The following is a 20074-nucleotide window of genomic DNA, read 5'->3' on the forward strand; positions in this document are numbered from 1 at the left end:
TTTCCTCTGGGGCCTCGCGCTATAGCATAGCGGCTGAAGTCCTCACCTTGCACACGCCTGGATCCCATATGGGCGCCGGTTCTAATCCTGGCGGCCCCGCTTCCCATCCGGCTCCCTGCCAGTGGCCTGGGAAAGCAGTGGAGGACGGCCCAAAGCCTTGGGACCCTGCACCCACGTGAGAGACCTGGAAGAGCTCCTGGCTCCTGGCTTCAGATTAGCTCAGCTCCAGCCGTTGTAGCCACTTGGGGAGTGAACCATCGGACAGAAGATCTTCCTCTCTGTATATCTGCCTTTCCTATAAAAATAAATCTTAAAAAAATTTTTTTTCCCTGTGGCCTTGGGAGGGGACTGGAAGGGAAGGGTTGGTCAAGCATTCAAATTCTGGCTCCCACCTTTGCAAGCTGAGTAGCCTTGGGCTGAGCCACAGTGCCTCGCACTTACTCATCCCCACAGTGCAGGCTGTGCCTACTGAGGGAGATGCTGCATTCCATCCATACACAGCACCAGTGCCCCCACATCTGTAACCTGTGAGTCAGATGGTTCTCCGTTTTGGTCCATCAGCAAGGAGCACTTGGCTCCTCCCTCCCGATGGTTGAGCTGCAGGAGCTAGCTCAGAGTTTTGTATGGGCAGTACAGATGGGGACTGGGTGGGCAGAGGGACAGGTGAGTGAGTGAATCCAGTCCGCCAGTAGGACAGAGGCAGGCACCTGCTCCCCATCCTCGGGCTCGACCATTTCCAGATCCAGTTGCCCACTTGATTTTCTTCTCTCCTTAGGTTTCTGCTGACCGCAAGCTGCCCCTCCCCTGCACAGGATGAGAGTGTCAGGTAGGACCAGGCACTGGGGTCGCTTCCTGTGAGCTGTGTCTGCCCACTGTGCAAAGCAAGGGGGCTGGAGGGTTGGTGTGCCTGTCCTCATGGTCAGGTCAGGAGTCCAGGAGCAACCAACCCAGGGGAGCCTGGCATGACCTCCTGCCTCTGGGCTCCAGGGTGGGAAGACCCAGGCACCACAGCTGCACCTGGCACCGGTCCTGGGGATGGGCCCCATCTCGAAAACACCTGGCCCTGCCTGGAAATTTAACCTCAAGGGGGACTATTCTAGACTCTTCAGAAAAAAAGGCACAAGGAAGACAAAGTTCTTCTCATTGTCACCCTCACTCTACCCCTTTGCGTTAAAAGGGAAACTAAGGCACCAAGCAGAAAAGGCACGACACCTTTCCTATCCGCCCTGAGTTCATTCCCAGTTGGGAGAAGACAGGAGCCCTGGTTTGAAGTCTGTTTGCTCCTCTGGGTTCATACACCTGTTCTGCCGTTTAACGCCTGAGTAACCACAGGGAGGTGATTGGCTGTGCGAGTTTCAGCTTCCTGAATGGGGGAAATGAGTCAGACCTGGCACAGCGTGAGAGCAGAGTGAATGTGAGCTGTTGCCCAAGAAGACAAGGCATCCACCCACCCACAGGGAGCTGGTACTCAGGTCCCTGGATCACAGCCTGCACCCCCAATGAGCCAGCAACCAGTACAAAGCCACTGACACCAGCTCAGAAGGAAGCCGCTGACCTTGGGTGACAGGGCAGAGGGGAACTGAGTCAGAGAGCTTGAGTGCTGCTCCTCAGACAGCCAAGGGAGCAGGAGGTTCTGGGTGGTTCCACTGTCCTGTACTCGGTAGAGGGCCAGGGCCAGTCCCTGTACTCAGTAGGGGGCAGCCATGGCTTGCACAGAAACTCATGGAGTAGCTGGAGGTGGTGATGGCTCTGAGGAGTTGACGGAAAATGCGGAGGGCCAGTCCTCCTTGCTGTCAAGGCACCCCAGAGGCTGCCTTGCAGTTGCTAACTCTCACATTCTCTCCAACAAGGCACAAGTCTAGTGCAAGGGCCCTGCCATGACTCCTCAGTGACTAAAGGACTCCAGTTTACAGGCTGAGCTCCCACCCAAAGACCCAGCAGCCTTCCTGATTCCTGTTCCAGGTCTCACCCCCAGTATCAGCCTCCAGCTCCCCTGGCACCGTTCCCAGCCCTTGCTTCATAGCACCAAGGGCATCCTCCCAGGCCTCATGTGTAGAGCACTCTGGAGGGCCGAGCCTCAGCAGGTGCACTTTCTCCCCCAGGGAACCCGCCTTGGGGAACACAGGACCTCACTATTCGGCCATGGCATATAGATTCACTTGTTGTCCTGCAGCCCTGATGAAATGCAGTGCAGTCTGCACCTGCCATGTGGGCTCTGGTGCTGTGGCCTCCTGGCAGCCTCTCCTTGCTCCACAGGACTGCTCCGCATGCTGGCCCTCACCTTTGTCCTGGTCACCACCCTGATCTTTGTGCGCAGCTACATCAACTTCACCATGAGAACCATCCGTCTGCCACGCTGGATGGGTGAGTGGAGCCCTCTCCTGGGAGCTGAGGACCCCATTCCTTCCTCCAGCCCCGGGTGACCTGGGAAGCAGCCAGTCATGACAAAGTGTGCACCTGCTCATGGAAACCTGCCGTCCTAGGAGGCAGGATGTGAGAGAGGCAACCCCAGGCTGTCAGGCAGGCTGGAGCCCCATGAGCAACAGGGAAGGATGGAAGGCTTCCCAAGGCTGTGGCCTGGGCCTGGGCCTGGCCTGTGCCTGCTTTGGAGAAGTGATCCCAGGAAAGGAGGACTGAGGGAAGAAGCAAAGGTGGCAGAGAGGGAAGGAGGCGAGTGTCTGTGTGTTGCGTCGCCTCACCTGCTCCTGCCCCTCTCAGCCCTTCTCAGCCTTCAGCTCTCTGCTCAGACACGCCCTCCTGTGCCTTTCCTGTGGTAGCCATGTCCCCTCCTTCCAGCTCACACTCACTCTGCCAGGTCAGCTTGTTTCCTTCAGAGCACTCATCACTCATCATTATGTTGCTTATTTATTGGGTTCTTTCATTCTACCTGTCCCCACCCTCTAGAATTGGAAACTTCCTGGAAACAAGGATTTTTATTTTGTGAGCATCCATCTATAACACCTGGCAGAGAGCAGAGGACTGGGAGGACTGAACGAGTAAAACAGATACATGCATGGATGATGCTTGGGTGATGGATGGTTGATGGATGCGTGGACAGGCAGAGGGACAACAGACTCGATTACAATGTGTGCAAATATGAAACAGGTTAACAGCATCAGAGTCACCGCAAAGACTGATAGTGCCAAGCAGGGTGTCAAGGAAAGATGACCTGACAAAGCAACTCCTGTTTGAGCCAGGAAAGGGGTACAGTTCATTGACCTCAGTTTCCCATCCTGGGTACTCACCCCCATGTTATTACTTAATGCATAATATTGAAGCACATATATTACTGGAGCACTATTTTTTATTATATTGATATGTAATTTTCCCTATATTGGCATATTGAGTTTCCCTATAACTCAGTCTAACTTCTCTTGTACGCGCTTAGTCACTGCAGTCGACTGGAGTAGTTAAGTGCCAGATGTCTCAAGGGAAAGAACTCTTTTATTCCAAGGTGGTTTTCCAAATCATCTAAGGGATCTGTGGCAGAGAAATAGGACAAAAAAGAACTCCTAACTCCCTTGGCCAGTGAGGCAGGGGTTTCCGATGAGTCAGACCAGCTCTAACTGGTTTTCACCAGGCAAGGTGTCTTGAGTCATGTAATGGGGAAGTCCATGACTGTCCATGCAGGTGTGGCTGGATCCAAGGTCTCTCACAGAGTCTCCCTGCATGCTGGGACTCCACCAAGGCTGCTGCACTTGCATAGGCCAGAACCTTCTTTCAGGGCAGGCATGACACCTGCCAGCTCTCCACGCACATGTGTGATCTAGCTTAGCTGAAGTACTTCTTCCCCCACAACACCCCACCCCCCCACCAGCCAGAGCCACATTCCAAGCCAAGGGATGGATCTGTCTCTTGATAAGACAGTGTCACATGATGACTGGCCAGAAGGGTCTAGTTCCACTGCTGGGGGTCTTGGAGATGGGAGCAGAGGCAAGGGGTGTGTGTGTGTGTGTGTGTGTGTGTGCGTGCATTAGTAGGTAGACCTGATGTATAACTAGGCTACCAAGTAGGACACAATAGAAGATCAAGTGTCACAAGTGTCCGGGGCCCTAAAGCCCAACACAGATAGTAGGTACTACAGGCAGTCAAGGAAGATTCACCCCAGTACAGCTCAACCACCGCCACACACATGGACCCTTTCCAGGGGCCCTGGGCCAGCCCTAGGCTAGTCCCTGAGGAACCGACACACCAGATCCTCTCCACAGATCCACAAGGGGGCTGTGAGGGCCTCCATGGGCAGGCAAGGGAACCAAGGCTCGAGCAAGGTCAATGGCACACAGTCACAGCCTAGGGGTGAGGGCTCCAGCTCGGTAGGTCTCAGGACAGAGCCCAGCTTCTGTACAGGAGAGTCGTGTGTGTGCATGTGTACATATGTGTGTACATGTACCTTAAGTGTCTGCATGTGCGTGGGTGTGTGTGCATGAAGGGATGGCTGGGACCAGCAGGAGAGGACTCCCAGGCAAGGTGGGTGGGACTTGCAGCTTACTGCAGTGGCACCTTTTTAAAGTCCCTTCAGCCCATTCCTTGGGCTCCCACTTGCATCCTGAAGGGGCCAGGGTGTGCTCTCTCTCTAATAAACTTGGTCTTCTCTCCAGCAGGTCTGAACTCCAAGGAGACTGGTGAGTACTGGCCCGCCTCACCACCCCTCCACCTCCTGACCAGCTCCCAGCCATGCCTCAGGGCCAAATGGCCCAGGGTCTCTCTCCCAGCCCTGGGGGTCCCAGCAGCTGTCCTCCCCTCACTTGGCCAGTGGTGCCTTCTGAAGTCCCTCCCCCCATCCTTGTTGCAGATGCCCCCTCAACCATGCAGGTCAGATGGGTAAAGCTGGACTGTCCTCTGGCCCCAGGACATCCCACCTGCAGCCTGGTCCATACCTAGCCACTGCCTACCCTCTTTTATACCCCCACCAGATAGGAGCCTGACTTAGGCACTCCTTGCCAGCTAAGGGTTCTGCTTCAAGTGCAAGGGTGAGAGGTGGCCATGTTGAGTGCTTTAGGACCCCCAAGAGACAAACAGAAGGTGCTTACTGCTGGAGTAGAAATGTGGGATGAGCCCAAAATGGTAGGAGAAATATTCTGGATTTGAGGGGCACCCCATTCAATGAGAGGAGTCAGGGGAGGCTTCCCCAGGGAGATGGCCTTTCAGTGGCGGTCTCTGGAAATGTCTAGAGGCAGGAACACGTGGGGTTCCTGTGGAGAGCTTGGCTGGAGAGTCAGACAGGAATGGTAGTGAGAGAGCCTGCAAGGTGGGAGTGGGTGGGGCAGGGGTCTCGGGTGCAGCCACAGTGGGTGGCAGGACATCGGCCAGGACCAGCTGCTGAGAGCCAGAGATGAAGCGAGGGTGAGCTGGGGGTGCCTGCTGCCTGCCTGATGCTGTATTCAGCACCGTGGGTATGACGTGGGGCAACCCCCACACAACCCCTTGTACAGGCATCACGAGGGTTTGCAGCTCTACCAGGCAGTGTAGGAATGAGTCTCCCAACCCCATCATTCCAAGCCGCACTTTCTCTACAGCACCCTGCAGGAGGTAGGCCCTGCAGACCCCTCCATCTCTGACCCAGACACAAGGGGGCTCCAATAAAGGCTGTGCTGTGGCTCCAGCAGCAGGAATTTATCTCACTAGGAAGGGCAGGGAGCCCACCCGATGCGCTGTGAGATTAGAGATGGCAGCTACCCCCACACCTTCCAGCCCATTTCCCTGAAGCCTCCTCTGCCATGTTCTGTATTGGCACAACATCTTCATGCTAAGGAACAGCTAGACAGCACCTGTCACCCGCTGGGGACAGGGAATGAATTCAGACACATGTACTACCTGTCAACCAGCCTGCTCCTGGGGCAGACATCACCAATCAATCCCGGCATTCTTTCCTTCCAAGGCTACATAGGCAGCCTCAAGAGCTTTTGCATTAAACCTCTAACAAGTCTTACATTGGCATTTAAACCAGAACTCACCTACCTGACACCTCCAATCTAAACCAGCTCCCCGATTTCAGAGAGAGATTGACTGGATGGTCACATTGGCAGGAGAGTCTCCCCCTCCCTGTGTCCTGCTGTGAGCACCAGTGCGAGGGTCCTTGGGGGGCTGTGGACCCCGAGGTTGCAGGCAGCTGAGAATAGTAACTACAAGCCAGATCCCAGAGAGCCGACGCTCTGCCTCCCGGGCCTCAGACCTCCCATGGGTGTTCTCTCCCTTCAGCCAGAGCTTGACAGTGAAGGACAGGGTGGTGAGACTATCAATTCCGGAAAAGGCTGCTTAAGCCGGACTACTGACAGCGGCTGGCTCAGGCTTAGCTGTAGTTGATTCACTCCTGGCTGGCTCCGTGGTGGGCCTTCAATCTGGAATAATGCCCTGCCCAGCACAGGTGAGGACCTCTACTCTCAGGACAAACATGGGAGGGGACAGGGACTGGGGAGTGGGCATCTGGGACCCGGGGACACGAGAGGGAGGGGAAGAGGCAGGTCCACTAGACTGCCAGCCCTCTCCTGCTGCCCAGCTGCTCCCTGGCCTGCTCCCCGCTGTCTGCATGGCAATGCCCAGGTGTACTGAGGCCAGGAAAGCCAAATCCAGCAGCATCCCCCACGGGAGCTGCATTCACTCCTAACTGGGGAACCTTTGCCTACTCAAGGGTGTCCCGAGCTCACCCAGCCTGTGGCAGCACGTGCTCTGACAGCCCTCACAGCCTTGGGCTCAGACCTCCCCCTCTAAACAAGACCCCAGCCTGTGTTCATCCCACACAGATTTCTCGAGTGCCTGCTCAGTGTTGGTCCAGGAGTTGCTGGGGCAGTTGAATGAGACACTGAGTATAAAGTACTTGGCACAGTGCCTGGCACACAGCAAGCCCATAGTGGTAGGGCTTCTCTTAGGCAACCGTGAGCCCAGCAGATGAGCATGCTCCAGTGGGGTGCTGGGCCCAACGCCTGGCCCAGGGGCTGGGGATGAAAAGGCTGCCCAGTCCTGGCCATCCCTTTGGGGGGTGGGGGGAGTGACCCTTGTCTAATTCCCTGTACACCAGCCCTTCCCCAGCATGGCCTTGTCCAACCACTAGGTGGTGCTGAAAGGCATCTTTTGGGAGTAATTAGGACCTGCCACACTGTGAGCACAGGTGTCATCCCTGCCCATGGAGGTCCCAGAGTGGGCTGGGATGCTCCAAGCTACATCTCAAGGTCTGGACCAAGTCTTCTGCCAATCATGGCTTTCCTGGATTTGCCCTCTGAAGGTCTTAGCAACCACCATGGTCAGCAGAGGTGCACACACTGACTGCCCCGTGGGCTCCAAACACCACCCTGAGCACTAAGTGGTACAACCAGAGCCTCCTGCCTGTTCCCTTTTGTTCCCTGTTGTGTCCCGGGCTTTGGTGCTTAGCAGGTGGCTCAGCAAATGAGCCGCAAGGGAATCAGTATGTCAGCATAGAACCCTCCTCATGTAGTCCTTGCTTATCCCCATGGGGAAGGCACCACCCAACAAAGAAGAGGAAGTGAGGAGGCGGCCCACATGCCAGGTGAACCCAGCCAGAGAGGCACTCCCAACTACTGGGCGAGGGCCCACTGCAGGCTGTCAGTGAGAGCCCCAAGACAGGCTCTCAGCAGAGTGCCTTCCTTGTGGGGACTCTGGTTGGCAGCCCCTCACTCATTCACACCTGGGATGTACAGCCCCCCCCCCCCACTTGCTTCTGTAGTAGGTGACACACAGCCCTGCCCATGTGTGTGTGATGGGGTCGGTGGGGCACCCTACAGGGTCAGTGCAGGCCTACACTAGAGGCCTTCTCCCCTCCCTGCTGCTCCTTCCCAGGCTGCTGCCACCCACTCAGGCTGATCTCTTGTAACCTCCTTCCCCACCACAGAGACCCCAAAGACTAAGTGTGGCCTCAGCAAGACCTGCCCATCCAACTTCTTTGCATTTAAGATCAGCAGTGGGGCCGCCAACGTCGTGGGTCCCTCTATGTGCTTTGAAAATCAGATGTAAGTATCTGAAGGGCATCCAGGTCTCTTTTCATTCATTCATTTATCTGCAAGAAAATGCTAAGACTGCAGGGGCTGGACTAGGGAAATCAGGCTACACCTGTCCCAGGCTTCCTTTTTTGGCAGGTGTGTAAGTCACAACAGCTGGCATTCAAACCGCAGCCAGATCAGCCACACCCGCCTCAAGACCCAGGGAGACACAGAGATGTGAGGGCAGCCAGGGTCAGCTGCCAGGTCTGCAGCAGGACCAGGACTTGAACTTGGGTCTGACAGTCAAAATGATGTGTTTACCTCCAAAAGGGGGATGTCTGTGGGGAGGGTTCAGGGTAGAAAGAGGTATTGAAGCCAGATGTAGCAGGTACCAGGGTGTCCACCCAGAGGCAAGAGGAAGACTATGCCTGTTACCCAACCTAGGCAGGCAAGGCCCTGGGACACTGGCACCACCCGGTGAAAGAGGGTAGAGGTGGGAGTTCACAGACTCCAAACACCTAACCACAATTGGCCAACTCAACGCAAGAGCCTGTTGGCTCATTCATGGAAGGGGCTGGCAGTGGTAGACATCAGGACCAGGTGGGTCCAGGGAATCAACAACCATGATCATCAAGACTCCCTGTCACATCTTCAGCTCTGAAGGCCTCAGTCCACTGTCGTCATTTTCTACACTGAAAATGGACTTATCTATATGATCAACAAGAGAGGCCGCCAGCTGCTTTGGCATCTCAGCCCAGCCTCACACCCTACTGCACGAGAGCCAAGACTGGGTCCCAGTGTTGGGCCTGCGTCACCAGGCCATGCCAAGGCCAAGGACTGCGGCCAGGGACCCCAGGAGGCTCCGGCTGTGCGAGCCAAGGAGAGCAAGGGCCCCATCCCAGCAGCCAGCCAGCCACAAGACAGGCTTCCTCAGGGGTCCCCAGCCCCAGATGCAGAGGGCCGTAGCATGGACTGTGCAGTGTGACGTTTGGGGTTAATTTCCTTCATCATCCTTACAGCATCATGAGTCCGGTGAAAAACAACGTGGGCAGAGGCCTGAACATCGCCCTGGTGAATGGTGAGCGGCTAGGAAATCCTCCCCACGGTCACCACGGGTAGGGCCAAGAGCCTGGGCCTGGCACAAATGCACTGGCTTAGTCATGCACTGGGGTGGTCCCATGGCACTCAGACAGGGAAGCATGACTGCTAGTGGAGTCGGGGGTGGCACCAAAGGCCTCAAACACCTGTTTCTACTTGGAGTACCAAACAAGAGAACACACACTTCTCCTTGGAAATGTGGTCCATCCTCAAAGCCATTCACCTTGAAGCCCATCCCCACACACTCTAACACACGAGGCCATTGGGGACATTGTGTAGTAACACACTGGGTGGACACCATCATTCACTCATTCAAGAATCACGGAGAACAGCTACTGTGGGCCAGGCCCTGTGCAGGGCCCTGGGGTCAGCTGTGAGCCCACAGGTCGAGGCCTCTCACAGTGTGAGCACCAAAGACAGTATGACGTAGTAACATCTGTTGAACACTTAATGTGTGTGAGGACAGAGCTATGCCCAATACTCCACACTTGCCCAAAGTCACACAGCCAACAAAATCAATTAAGTGTGAGCCCAGATCGGGCTGACCGAGCATGTATGCAGCACCTACTGCATGCAGGCTGGGCTGTGTCCTGTGCAGAGCCAGAGCAAGCAGAGGGTTGCCAAGGCAGACACGCAGCCGGGCGACTCTCAGCTTGCAGTGGGGCACAGCTCCCCTTTGAGCACTCCATACCCTCACACCTGCTCCAATTCCAGAAAAATCCACCAGCACAGGCAGCCACAGAAGCAGTTTCAAGGGGGTTGTAGCACTCTGGTGGGGAAGTCACTCACACAGCTGGCATCCCTTCTGCAACACCTCCATCTAGTGGCACACTGCAAGAACTGCACCTTTCCTCCCAAACAGCCCATTCCCTGGAGGACCAGGACTGTGCCACAAAACCCAAAGCCAAACGCAGATTCCTGCACTCTGGGCGGCCAGTCGCCCCAGCACAAGCCTTTGCCCGTTGGAAGGCTCAGGGTGCGGATATTCCATTTAAATGGGAATAATGATGACAACTACCATTCTTATTACGGCTTTGCAGCTTAAATTCGTCCAATACTCACTGAGTGAAACATTAGTTTCCACAACCCATTGCCCAAGACTGAGGTCAACGTGCTGAGACATGTACTACAGAGACTTGGATGGGTTCTATTCCTTTTCACATCCAAAGCCCTTCCAGCGTGTGGTCTCACATGGGTCTCACTCTCACCCACAGCTTCAGCCACAGCCGTCCGACTAGATGTTGTTTCATCCTCATTCTCTCCCTTAGACCTTAGCCCATGGAGCCACTGTTGGCCCAATGGCAAGTGGCATGACCCACGCTGCAGAAGTAATCCCTGTGCTCTCGACCCCCAGGAACCACGGGACTGCTGCTGAGACACAGCTCCTTTGACATGTACTCTGGAGGTAAGCCCGTGTGGGCACATGCACACACCCCAACACGACAGGGGACCAGGGAGTGCGGAGAGGGCTGCTGGCACTTGTTCTCATGGGAGAGGACAGAGCCTGAACTCCAGGTCCCTTGCTGCCCTTAGACTGCCTTCCCGCTGTCCCAGTGAGGCTTCCCCATGTGCAGGGCTCAAGACAAGGACCCAAGGGCACAGGTGGGAGGTGTGCTCACTGGGTCTGGGCAGACAGATGAGTTTGGGGCCAGACAAGGAGGGAGGCCTACACTGAAGGTGTCCAGAGCCTTGCTGCAGTGCAAGTAGAACCCATGTCAGACATTCAGGGAGCCCAGGGGGCGAGGGGACCGGGCACTCAAGCCCCTAACCCCTTGCTCCTGCCCAGCACTTCTAGCCTGCCTGAGTACAAGTTGAACCTATAGGCCCAAGTATACTTTTAAGGAAAAGAAATGCCAGCGCTGCTAGTTGAAGCCAAAGCATATGTGCCCTGACATGCAGAATTCAAGGACCATCCCGATGACCACAGCCTTGCCAGGTACTTGCTTCCAGGCCTCAGGGATCTCTCAAGCACCCAAGGGCGGGTCGTGGCCTCCTGAGGCCCAGGAAGGTGCTCTGTGAGGCTCTCAGCTCCCTGTGCCTCCTGCAGCTGCCCTTCTACCCTGCGCCCAGCCACGCTTCCTGGGCTTCTCCCTGCTGTCCCTGGGGAGTCACCGCCTCCTCCCCCTTCCAGGGGAAGCCAGGGCGTGGCCCTCCGCAGACTGGAGTCCCACCAGCATCCATGTTCCTACCAGTAGCTTCCTCGGGACTGGTGGGCCCCTCAGTCCTATCTCCTGGTACCTCTCAAAGTAGGGTCTTCAGCTCTGTCTCTGCTGATGGCTCAGTGCAGCAGGTGGCCAGCCCTTAGCAAACAGGCAGGGCGATGGGCCCTACAAGGACAGCCTGCCATCTGACCTCAGTTTCCCACGCAGGCTTGCCACTGTGGGGTGTTGAACATGTATATTTCCAAATACCCAAAAATGTGACCCTCCTCCAAGATGGTAGCACTGTTCTTGGAGCTAAGCTGTGGCCAAAGCTTAGACAAGCCCCTACACTGTCCCTGTGTAGGCATGCAGGGCCCCCGCTGATTCCAGACAGAGCTAGGGCAAGGGTGAGAAGGGAGGGCAGGCCAAGGGCTGAGGGCCGGAGGCCTCCATTCATTCTGTGGCTCATACCCTGTGGGTGTTTAGGGTGGCCTGGGGCAGGTATCAATCACAGACTTTAGACAGCTGGCATTCCCTGGATCTCCGTTTACTCCACACTCCCATTGAGGTCCACTGGACCCACACCATTAACTGTGATGACCTACTGATAACTGAAACGGTGACAGTGATGGGCAGTGGGGTGAGAATCACCCATGAAACCCTGACACTCCAGAGAACAAAGCCACCCGCATGTCACTCCCAATGCCCCCCTCTTTTAGTCTCTCCCTTTCCCTTGCCCAGCCAGGACAGAGGCCTCCTCAGGGCTTCTGATCCCAGTGCCAGCCTGTCCCAGGCTGACCCCAAGCAGCAGGACAGCTGAAGAGTGTGAGTGTGACGGACACTTCCCCTGAATAACTGGCGCTGTGTTCCTTCCTCCCCCAGACACCAAGCCACTGCTGCAGTTTCTTACAGAAATCCCAGGCGACACGTTGGTGCTGGTGGCCTCCTATGATGACCCGGGGACCAAGTGAGTAGGGAGCTTTCCTGCTGGGCCACATCACTGTGCAGTGCCACAGTGCCGCTTCTGCTTTCTGGCAGTTTCTCTAGGGAAGTCATGAGGCATTTATGCACAGAGATCTTCCAGGGGTTCCTCACAGGCTGCTTAGAGCAGGACCAACCTGGAACCTCCCCATCCACTCTGGGCAGGGTGGTCATGGAGGTTGTGATATTTAGAGAAAACAAAAAGTTTATGCAAAGTAGAATTCAAACATGAGTTTACTTGGGTGCACAATGTTTTTGAGATCCACACCTAGTTACTGTACAGTACACATTTTCTGGCAACTTTTTGGAGACCCCTCGTATTATATTACATGCACTTCAAGATGTTCTGCATCCAAAGTGATGGAGCAGAAACTATGTAAAGGGCACAGGCATTGAGCACAGTGGTCACCTGTGACGCCACTCAGGGCTCCCCCATCCCATCTCAGGGTGCCTGGGTTCAAGTCCAGGCTTGGCTTCCCCTTCTAGCTTCCTGATCATGTATACCCTGGAGGAGGGGGCTGTAGGGACAGCCAGATGGAGTTCCTGGTTCCCAGCTTTGACCTGGCCCAGCCCTAACTGTTCCAGGTGTTTGGGGAGTGAACTAGCATGTGGGAGAGCTCGGTCTCTGCCATTCTAATGAATGGATTTTTTTTTTTTAGAAAAGCAATGTCTAAGGACACAGAAAGATGTTTACCCTCCAGTGCTACAAAAGTAAATCATGCCGAGTCATGCACTGCCCAGTGACGTGTTGTTGCTCGGTGTCCAACCACATGCTGTGATGCTATCACCCAATGACATCATCATAGCCTAGTTTGCTAACTGCACCTATAACAATTGGCTCAATAATGAAGTCACCTGATGCTGTGTTTCTCAGAATGTATCTGGGATTGAGAGCTGCATGACTGCATTAAGCCATTCATGCTGATTGTGTCTAGAGGAGGGGGAATTGTTTGTCAGTTACTTCCTGGTGATGTCCCATTGGGAAATAGGGAGACTTTTTCCTGCCAAGGGCTGTTTGGATATTTAGAACACAAAACCACAGGTCATACTTTAAGTTATCCACTTCAAAACCCGCCTGCTGTGGACTTTCTGCATTTCACATCCCAGCTGGGGATGCCGTGCCAGAGCCCGATTCCACAGCCAGATGTTCCTGACCCCTGCTCTCAATACCAGCTGGCCCACATTTACAAACAGGGCCTCCTCAGCCCTGCCCAAGGCCTTTGGAGGGGGAGGGCTTGGCTCCTTGGCACTGTCCTCCTGAGTGCCCAGCAAAGGGTGGGACGAGTCGGCGAGACCTCGCCCTGTGCCCATGCTGCTACGGGCTGTCCCCTCAGCCCATCCCACACCCCAACCATCCTCTCTGTCCTCCTGCAGGATGACCGAAGAAATCAGGAAGCGCTTATCTGACCTGGGCAGCACCTACGCAAAAGATGTAGGCTTCCGGGACAGCTGGGTCTTCCTGGGGGCCCGAGACCTCAAAAGCAAAAGCCCCTTTGAGCAGGTGGGTGCTTGGCTGCCTTCCCTGCCTGGGGAAGGGGCACGGGCTCCAGGACCCCAGGTAGGCAGGGAGCTGGGATGGGGAAGCAGGAAGGACAGTCTCCCAGCACAGCTCCCTACATTAGGCCAGTATGGAGGGCCACCTGGTTCCCAAAGTGGCCTGCCCACCTTGGGAAGCTGTCTCCTGCTGCTTTCCCATTAGCAGGAAGCTGGATCGGAAGTGGAGCAGCCAGGACTCAAACTGGTGCCTCATGTAATGCCCACATCCTGCATGAGCAAGAACCCTGCACCACCAGTTTTAAAGCATAGTCCAGTCTGACATTGTCTGTACCAGCAATGTCAGGGTACACTTAAACAAGAGACTCATGGAATTGTGATTCCTTATGAAGGGCTATACCATTGTAGCAAAATGGGTAAAATCTGTCGTGGGGTGGGAGTTTGGGGGGTAGGAAATCAAAGTCTATACGAAGTTGTACCACATAATTCAAACATTCAAAATAAGAATTTAAAAAAGCACAGTCCAGACGCAAGCGGGGATTCTAAGCGGCCTCCCTGTTAACCTTAACTCTGTGTTTCTCTGTCTCTTCTTCTCCAGTACCTCAAGAACAGCCCAGAAACAAACAAATACGAAGGCTGGCCAGAGCTCCTGGAGATGGAGGGCTGTGTACCCAGGAAGATTTTCTAGAGCGGCTTTAGCTGTCCCTGGGTGGGGCACCTGAGAAGCTCCTGCCAGACCCAGGAGGCAGATGCCAAGCAGGACACAGCACGGGTTGCAGAGTCGCCAGTAATCCTTGCACACATGGCAACTCACTTCCGGTCTTTGGAACCTGAACCCTCCCACTGCCCCTATGAACTTGAGTGGGCCTGAGAGACACCCAGCTTCAGAAGATCCTTCTGGAAGCCACTGTGTGTGGGAGTGCACAGGTGTGCTTCCTCTGGGGACTGATAGCCCACACTTGAGCAGAATTAAATTTTATTTTTATTGATGTGGAATGAGCTTTCCCAGCCTCCAGAAGTTTCTCCCTGGGATAGAAATGGTGTAGGGGTCTCTGTTGCTAGCACAGGGATCTCGTGAAGGTGTGGAAGAATCCTTCCTGCCCAAGGTAACCATAAGGTTGACAAGGCCAGAAAAGCAAAGGACAGGAACCAGGGAGTGTCGTCACAACCTGCCCTTCAACCCAGAGCTAGAGACTCCAGGGCTGGGTTGGCGGGAGGGCTGGCGGGAGGGCTGGTGGGAGGGCGAGTGGAAGAGGGAGAGAGAGAGAGAGAAAATAGCCAGAGTGAGAGCCGACTTCCAGCAGACATCCTGCCAGGCTTGGCTTGGGCTCCCCCAGACAGGAGTGGGAGGCAGGCAGTTTACCTGGGAGGGGATTCCGGGAGCCATCAGTGGGGGAGGGGAGGAGTGAGACAGGGGAGGAGTGAGACAGGGAAGGTGATAAAGGATGGTCAACCCAGCTCCCTCTGTGCATGCTGGGGCCAAGTCCCAACAGGGTCATCTAGGAATCTTTGTGTACCCCACAAGAGAGCTGGGGTAGTTATCCATCAACCCCAACATCCTTGAGTGATGTGAAGCCCCAGACACCGGTGTCTGCATCCACAGCAGCTGCTGGTGGACCCCTGGAGCATGCCAAAGTTGGCAGGGGTGAGGAGAGGGGAGCAGGCAAGGAATGTGATGCCTGGGGTGGGGGGGACTCAGAGAAGAGTTGGTTCCCAGGCTCAGGGCTCATTACCCCAGGCACAAAGTGTAGAAGGGGACAACAGGCTGCCTGTAGTAGCCCGAAGTGCAGGAGCCTGCCAGCGGCAATGGATTCAAAGCTCCCTCACCCAGGGAACAGGAAGGGCTCCCCAAGTGCCAAGGGGCTAGGGCAGAGAGGACAGGGCTGGGGAACCCTCAGCCAGGGGGTTAGGTGTCTATGGGATTGTCAGGGCAGCCAGCTGGTCATCTTCCTCTGTCCACCCTTTCCAAACACCAAACAAACAAGATCAGCCACAGACTGAAACACACACACACATACAAGATCAGCCCCACTCTGGGAATGATTGTGGCAGAAATTTTCCATTATTTCCACGAACACCTCTGTGTGCTTGTAAGAGGCAAGAATACCTTCTATGATTTGGAAAGAACCAATAAAGAAAGACTCCTCTTTTCTAAGATTGAGTGAATTATTTGATGAGAAGAGTGACAAAGAATGAGACAGAAATCTTCTGTCTGCTAGTTCACTCCCCTAAATGACCATAACAGCTGAGGCTGGGCCCGAGGCTGAGTCCATCCGGGTCTCCAGTGAGGGTGCAGGGACCCAAGCACTTGAACTCTCTGCTTTTCTAGGTGCATCAGCAGGGAGCTGGATCGGACACGGGACTCAAACCTGCATGCAAATGGGTTGCCAGAGTGGTAGGCAGCAGCTTAGCTCAGTGCAACACAACACCAGCCCTGCAGGATCTCAATGTCATTCCCAGGGCACTGTGGCCCCAAAGGGACTCCGCCCGACACACACACAGACACCAAGGTCAGTCGAGCATCTGGGGCAAGATAGTGGCCAAGAAAGGCACAAGCCCACAGCGAGAGATTTAAGCTGGGGGATGGCATGATCTGGCCAGCTCATCTGAAGAAAACTAGGACTGCTGCATGGAGGAAGGGAGACCTGGTAAGTAAGAGGCTGCAGTGTCGTGGCCTGGTAGGGCATGGGAGAAACGGTCCCATCCCAAGGGTGTTCAGGAAGTTTCATGCCTAAAACATGGAGCCAGTGTTGTCCTTAAACTTCAGCAAGCCAATTATAGCCTCATGCGTCTGGGGCTAACACTTAACCTCCCCATTCCCTTCTGACATGCATGAGTCAGATTCCCACTGCAGGAGCCAGGATGGGCACCAATCTCCTGCTGCATGGCTGGCCAGCACTGTGATTTTGGTCCTAGCCAGCAGGGGGCAGTCCAGCACACACTGGAAAGGTGGCCACTCTCCACCTATGCACCAGGGTGGGAAAGGGCACTGGGTAGATCAAAGGGCATCTCCTGAGCTGTGCAGCAGACAATGGATTGATTGCAGGGACTAAGAGTGGCCTCGTGGAAGCACCTGACGTTAATGGACTGTCGCTGCTTCCCAGATGCTCTGCTCAGAGTTGGCCCACTGAGTGACCTCATTCCCTGCCCTGAGCCCTTGGGTGGGAACCAGCGTTAACCACCACCACTCCACGCCTCCTGCCACCCTCCCCGGTGCCCACTGGAACATGCAGCTTAGGTCAGGCAACTTGTCCAGAGCCACACACAGAGAGGCTACCTCAGGGTAAGAACGGGATCTGTTTGTCCCCATAGCTACTCAGACAGACCTGACAAAGCTTGGAGGCAGCCAGTGGTCCTCCTCCTTCTCTTGCTGCCTCCTCCACTGCCCCTCCCCCTCCTGCCAAGGCCTCGGAAGACCTCTGAGATCTCCCAGATCCCGAGGCCAAACCTCCACGGCCACCATCAGTGCGAGACAAGGATAGCGAGCTGTGGGTTAGATAGGGGGGTTGGACCTCCTCCTGTCTGGAACTCCTCCCAGGTGTCTGCCTAGCTTCCTTCCATAAGGCCGAGAGCAGAGAAGGAACAGGTGGTAGCCCCACTTTACAGATGGATAAACAGAGGCTAAAAGCTGCACCTGGACCACACGGGGAGATGAGGCAAAGGGGTACAGAGCACCCCACCCCTGGACCTCTACTCCCACCTGTCAGCCCCTCAGTCATCTGAACTTGTGTCTCAAGGATCTACTCTGGGCCAGCCATGTGCCGAGCTCGGGACTCCCCTGCACCTGTGCCATGCAGTCTGACCCTCACACAGTCTGGCATTAATGGATTCAGTCGGCCACTCAGGTGTCTATCCAGTGCCACTCACCAGTCCTAACTTCAGCCAACTCCAAGGAGACAGGGGACATTACTCAGGGTGGAAAATCCCCTCCCAGCAGGAACCATGCCAGGGGCAACCACAGACAGCTGCCCAGGGAGCTTGGCCTTCGGGGTTGTTGGGCAGCACCTGCCCAGCAGCAGCCGCCTGCCAGTGCAATACCTGCCCACCCTTTGCAGTGTCGTAGACTCTCTCCTTACAGTAAAGCCATGACCAGAACAGGGAGAACAGGCAGAGCGACAGGGGACTGGCCAGGGAGGATGAGGGGAAAGCCGCCATGTGTTTTCTGGGCTGAGGAGGTCACAGGGACTGGAGAGCAACACAGCAGCCAGCCCAGCCAGCCCAGGCTCGGTGATGGCCAAGCGCTGAGCATGGGTCAGGGCTGTGCCGAGCACCTGCACTCGGACACGACTTCATGCACTCCTTCATCGCTTCCTGCTCCAGAGAGCTGTGTAACAACCAGCATGTGCAGAGCACTGGCCTAGACTCGGAGCATAGGGCAGGCAATGAGTTAGACAGGGTCGCACCCAGGCAGGGACACAGACCGCAAACACAGAAATCAGAGCTGCTGAGAAGAGCACCAATAACAATAGTAATAGTAATAACAAAACAGCTTATGGGACGGCTTCAACAGGAGGTCAGAGAAGACATCTTAGAGGAGGTGATAACTGAGGATAAAGGGGGAAAGTCATGCAGAGATCAGAAACAAGGAGCAGGGGTCCAAGGGAAACATTCAGGCAGCGAGAACAGTGAGTGTGAAGGTCCTGGGCTGGCAGGAGCCCAAGGAGTGAGGTCCCAGAGCCCCGCGGCTCACAGGGGATTTATTCTAGCAGCAAAGCAGGATCTAGAACGCCTGATCCTTGACCGTCCACAGCCAGCTGCCATGTCACAAACTGTGGCTGGACTTCTCACACCTACTGCCGGCAGGCGCTGGGTGGCAGGGTGTCCCCACCAGTGCCCCTCTGGGAAATGGGGTGCTGTGCTGATCAGACTAGCTGGCAGGAGCTCCCCAGGGCACCATGGCTTTGCCCCTGGTGTTAGGAACAGTGCAGTGACCACAGCACTCAGCTACCATCAGACACGGTGTTCATGACTGATCACCGAGGGGTGGGGTCACAGTTGGCCCAACTTTGGTCAAGGGTAAGATTGAGGTGGGCAGTGACACAATCTGACACAACAAAATGCACGTCACAACCACACACTCCTGCCCCCTTCCAGTCCTGTGCCGCATGACTGGCTCCCTGCCCATGCCACACAGAAAACAGAGGGCCAGCCACAGGTCACAGCACGTGAAACTGCTGCCTGCAGTGCCGGCATCGCACATGGATGCTGGTCTGAGTCCCGGCTGCCCCACTGTGGATCCAGCTCCCTGTTAATGTGCCTGGGGAAGCAGCAGAGGACGGCCCAGTGCTTGGGCCCCTGTACTTCTGAAAGAAAACTCAGAAGCAGCTCCTGGCTTCTCTTGCAGCTACTTGGGGAGTGAACCTGAGGTGAAAGGTCAATCTCTCTCTCCCTCCCTTCCCCTTCTCTGTAATCCCACCTTTCAAATAAGTAAATAAAATCTTAAACCAAAAAAGAAGAGACAGAGGCTCAGGGAGGTCCGGCTGTGCCCCCAGGTCACACGGCTGTGAGGGACAGGACAGGGCTGACCGCAGCCTTCGTCTCCATCCCACACCAGTGACAAGGAGAGGGAAGGGGGTGGCCCGGAGGGGAGGAAGCATTTGTAGACGACGGCTGCCTGGACCCCACACATTTCCCTGGCTTGGGAAGACAGGGCACACTCCCTCCAGCCCCCCAGATGAATACAGGCATCACCTCTCAGAGACCATATGCTGAGCAAGACTCAGGATCTGGGAGGATGCTGGCCCAAGGTTGACATACCCACACCTGCCTGCCCTAAGCCATGCCTCGGGCCACCCCTAGCAGCCTGCGTGGTCTGGCCCTTTCTGCTGAACTATGTGCAGCACAGCTGTCCGTCTGCCCACTGGAATGACCAGAGGTCAGCTTCCCCAGCTGAGCTACCATCAGTGCACAGGGAGAGGACCACCGGGTTCTTGCCGCCTCCCAGGTTTCTCTTCCTGGTCTAGGAGGGAAAGAGCTGCAGGGAATGGGGCGGGGTGGGGCAGCATGAGGGCAGCATGAGGGCACCAGCCCCTCTCTGTGTCAGGACCAATCTTTCTAAGCCTGCCTGATGCGCAGCAGGCTTAGGAGCAGCTGTGAAAGCCGCCTTTGTGCCTGGGAAAATGAGGCACAAGAGAGCCCCTGTGACCCTCACGTTCCCCATGCCCGACCCCACCCCTGCCCCCTTGAGATCAGCGCCAGCAGGGAGGACCCCAGCCAGGCCCCTCCGGCCCATCCAAGCCTGGTGCCTGCCTTGAGTCATGGGAGCAGTGCAGGGAAGAACATAAGAGCTCTGCCCCCTCCTCCTCTTAAAGCCCTGGAAGGGAGAGGGAACCTCCAGCCACCTGAGAGCCAGTGTTACCCTCCTGCCTCCCTCCCCAGCTCCCAGCTGGAATTTGCACCTAGAAAGCTGTTTGGGGCTCAGGGTAAAGC

General features: G+C 55.7%; 1 protein-coding gene across 3 annotated transcripts; it reads left to right on the plus strand.

Moving 5' to 3' along the window:
- The first annotated feature begins 687 nt into the window (after nucleotides 1–687).
- Nucleotides 688–14641, plus strand: FAM3D (FAM3 metabolism regulating signaling molecule D). Of its 3 annotated transcripts, XM_058678780.1 has the most exons (9): nucleotides 688–826; nucleotides 2257–2364; nucleotides 4599–4622; nucleotides 7844–7961; nucleotides 8951–9009; nucleotides 10384–10434; nucleotides 12053–12137; nucleotides 13526–13652; nucleotides 14244–14641. In XM_058678780.1, the coding sequence occupies exons 1-9, from the start codon at nucleotides 814–816 to the stop codon at nucleotides 14331–14333; spliced, it is 675 nt and encodes a 224-aa protein (XP_058534763.1). In that variant the 5' UTR covers nucleotides 688–813; the 3' UTR covers nucleotides 14334–14641. The 3 variants fall into 3 exon arrangements, with proteins under 3 accessions (XP_058534763.1, XP_058534761.1, XP_058534762.1); XM_058678778.1 differs by lacking the exon at nucleotides 688–826 and having other exon boundaries at nucleotides 2131–2364; XM_058678779.1 differs by lacking the exon at nucleotides 688–826 and having other exon boundaries at nucleotides 2131–2364; nucleotides 4602–4622.
- Nucleotides 14642–20074: the final 5433 nt, after the last annotated feature.

Source organism: Ochotona princeps, chromosome 21, assembly GCF_030435755.1.
Source record: "Ochotona princeps isolate mOchPri1 chromosome 21, mOchPri1.hap1, whole genome shotgun sequence".
Classification (NCBI taxonomy): Eukaryota; Metazoa; Chordata; class Mammalia; order Lagomorpha; family Ochotonidae; genus Ochotona; species Ochotona princeps.

Coding starts and splice junctions, on each gene's coding strand:
- FAM3D (XM_058678778.1), top strand. CDS start 2,184: ATGCAGTGCAGTCTGCACCTGCCATGTGGGCTCTGGTGCTGTGGCCTC. Junction 2,365..4,598: donor CCGTCTGCCACGCTGGATGG/GTGAGTGGAGCC, acceptor TCTTCTCTCCAG/CAGGTCTGAACTCCAAGGAG. Junction 13,653..14,243: donor GCAAAAGCCCCTTTGAGCAG/GTGGGTGCTTGG, acceptor CTTCTTCTCCAG/TACCTCAAGAACAGCCCAGA.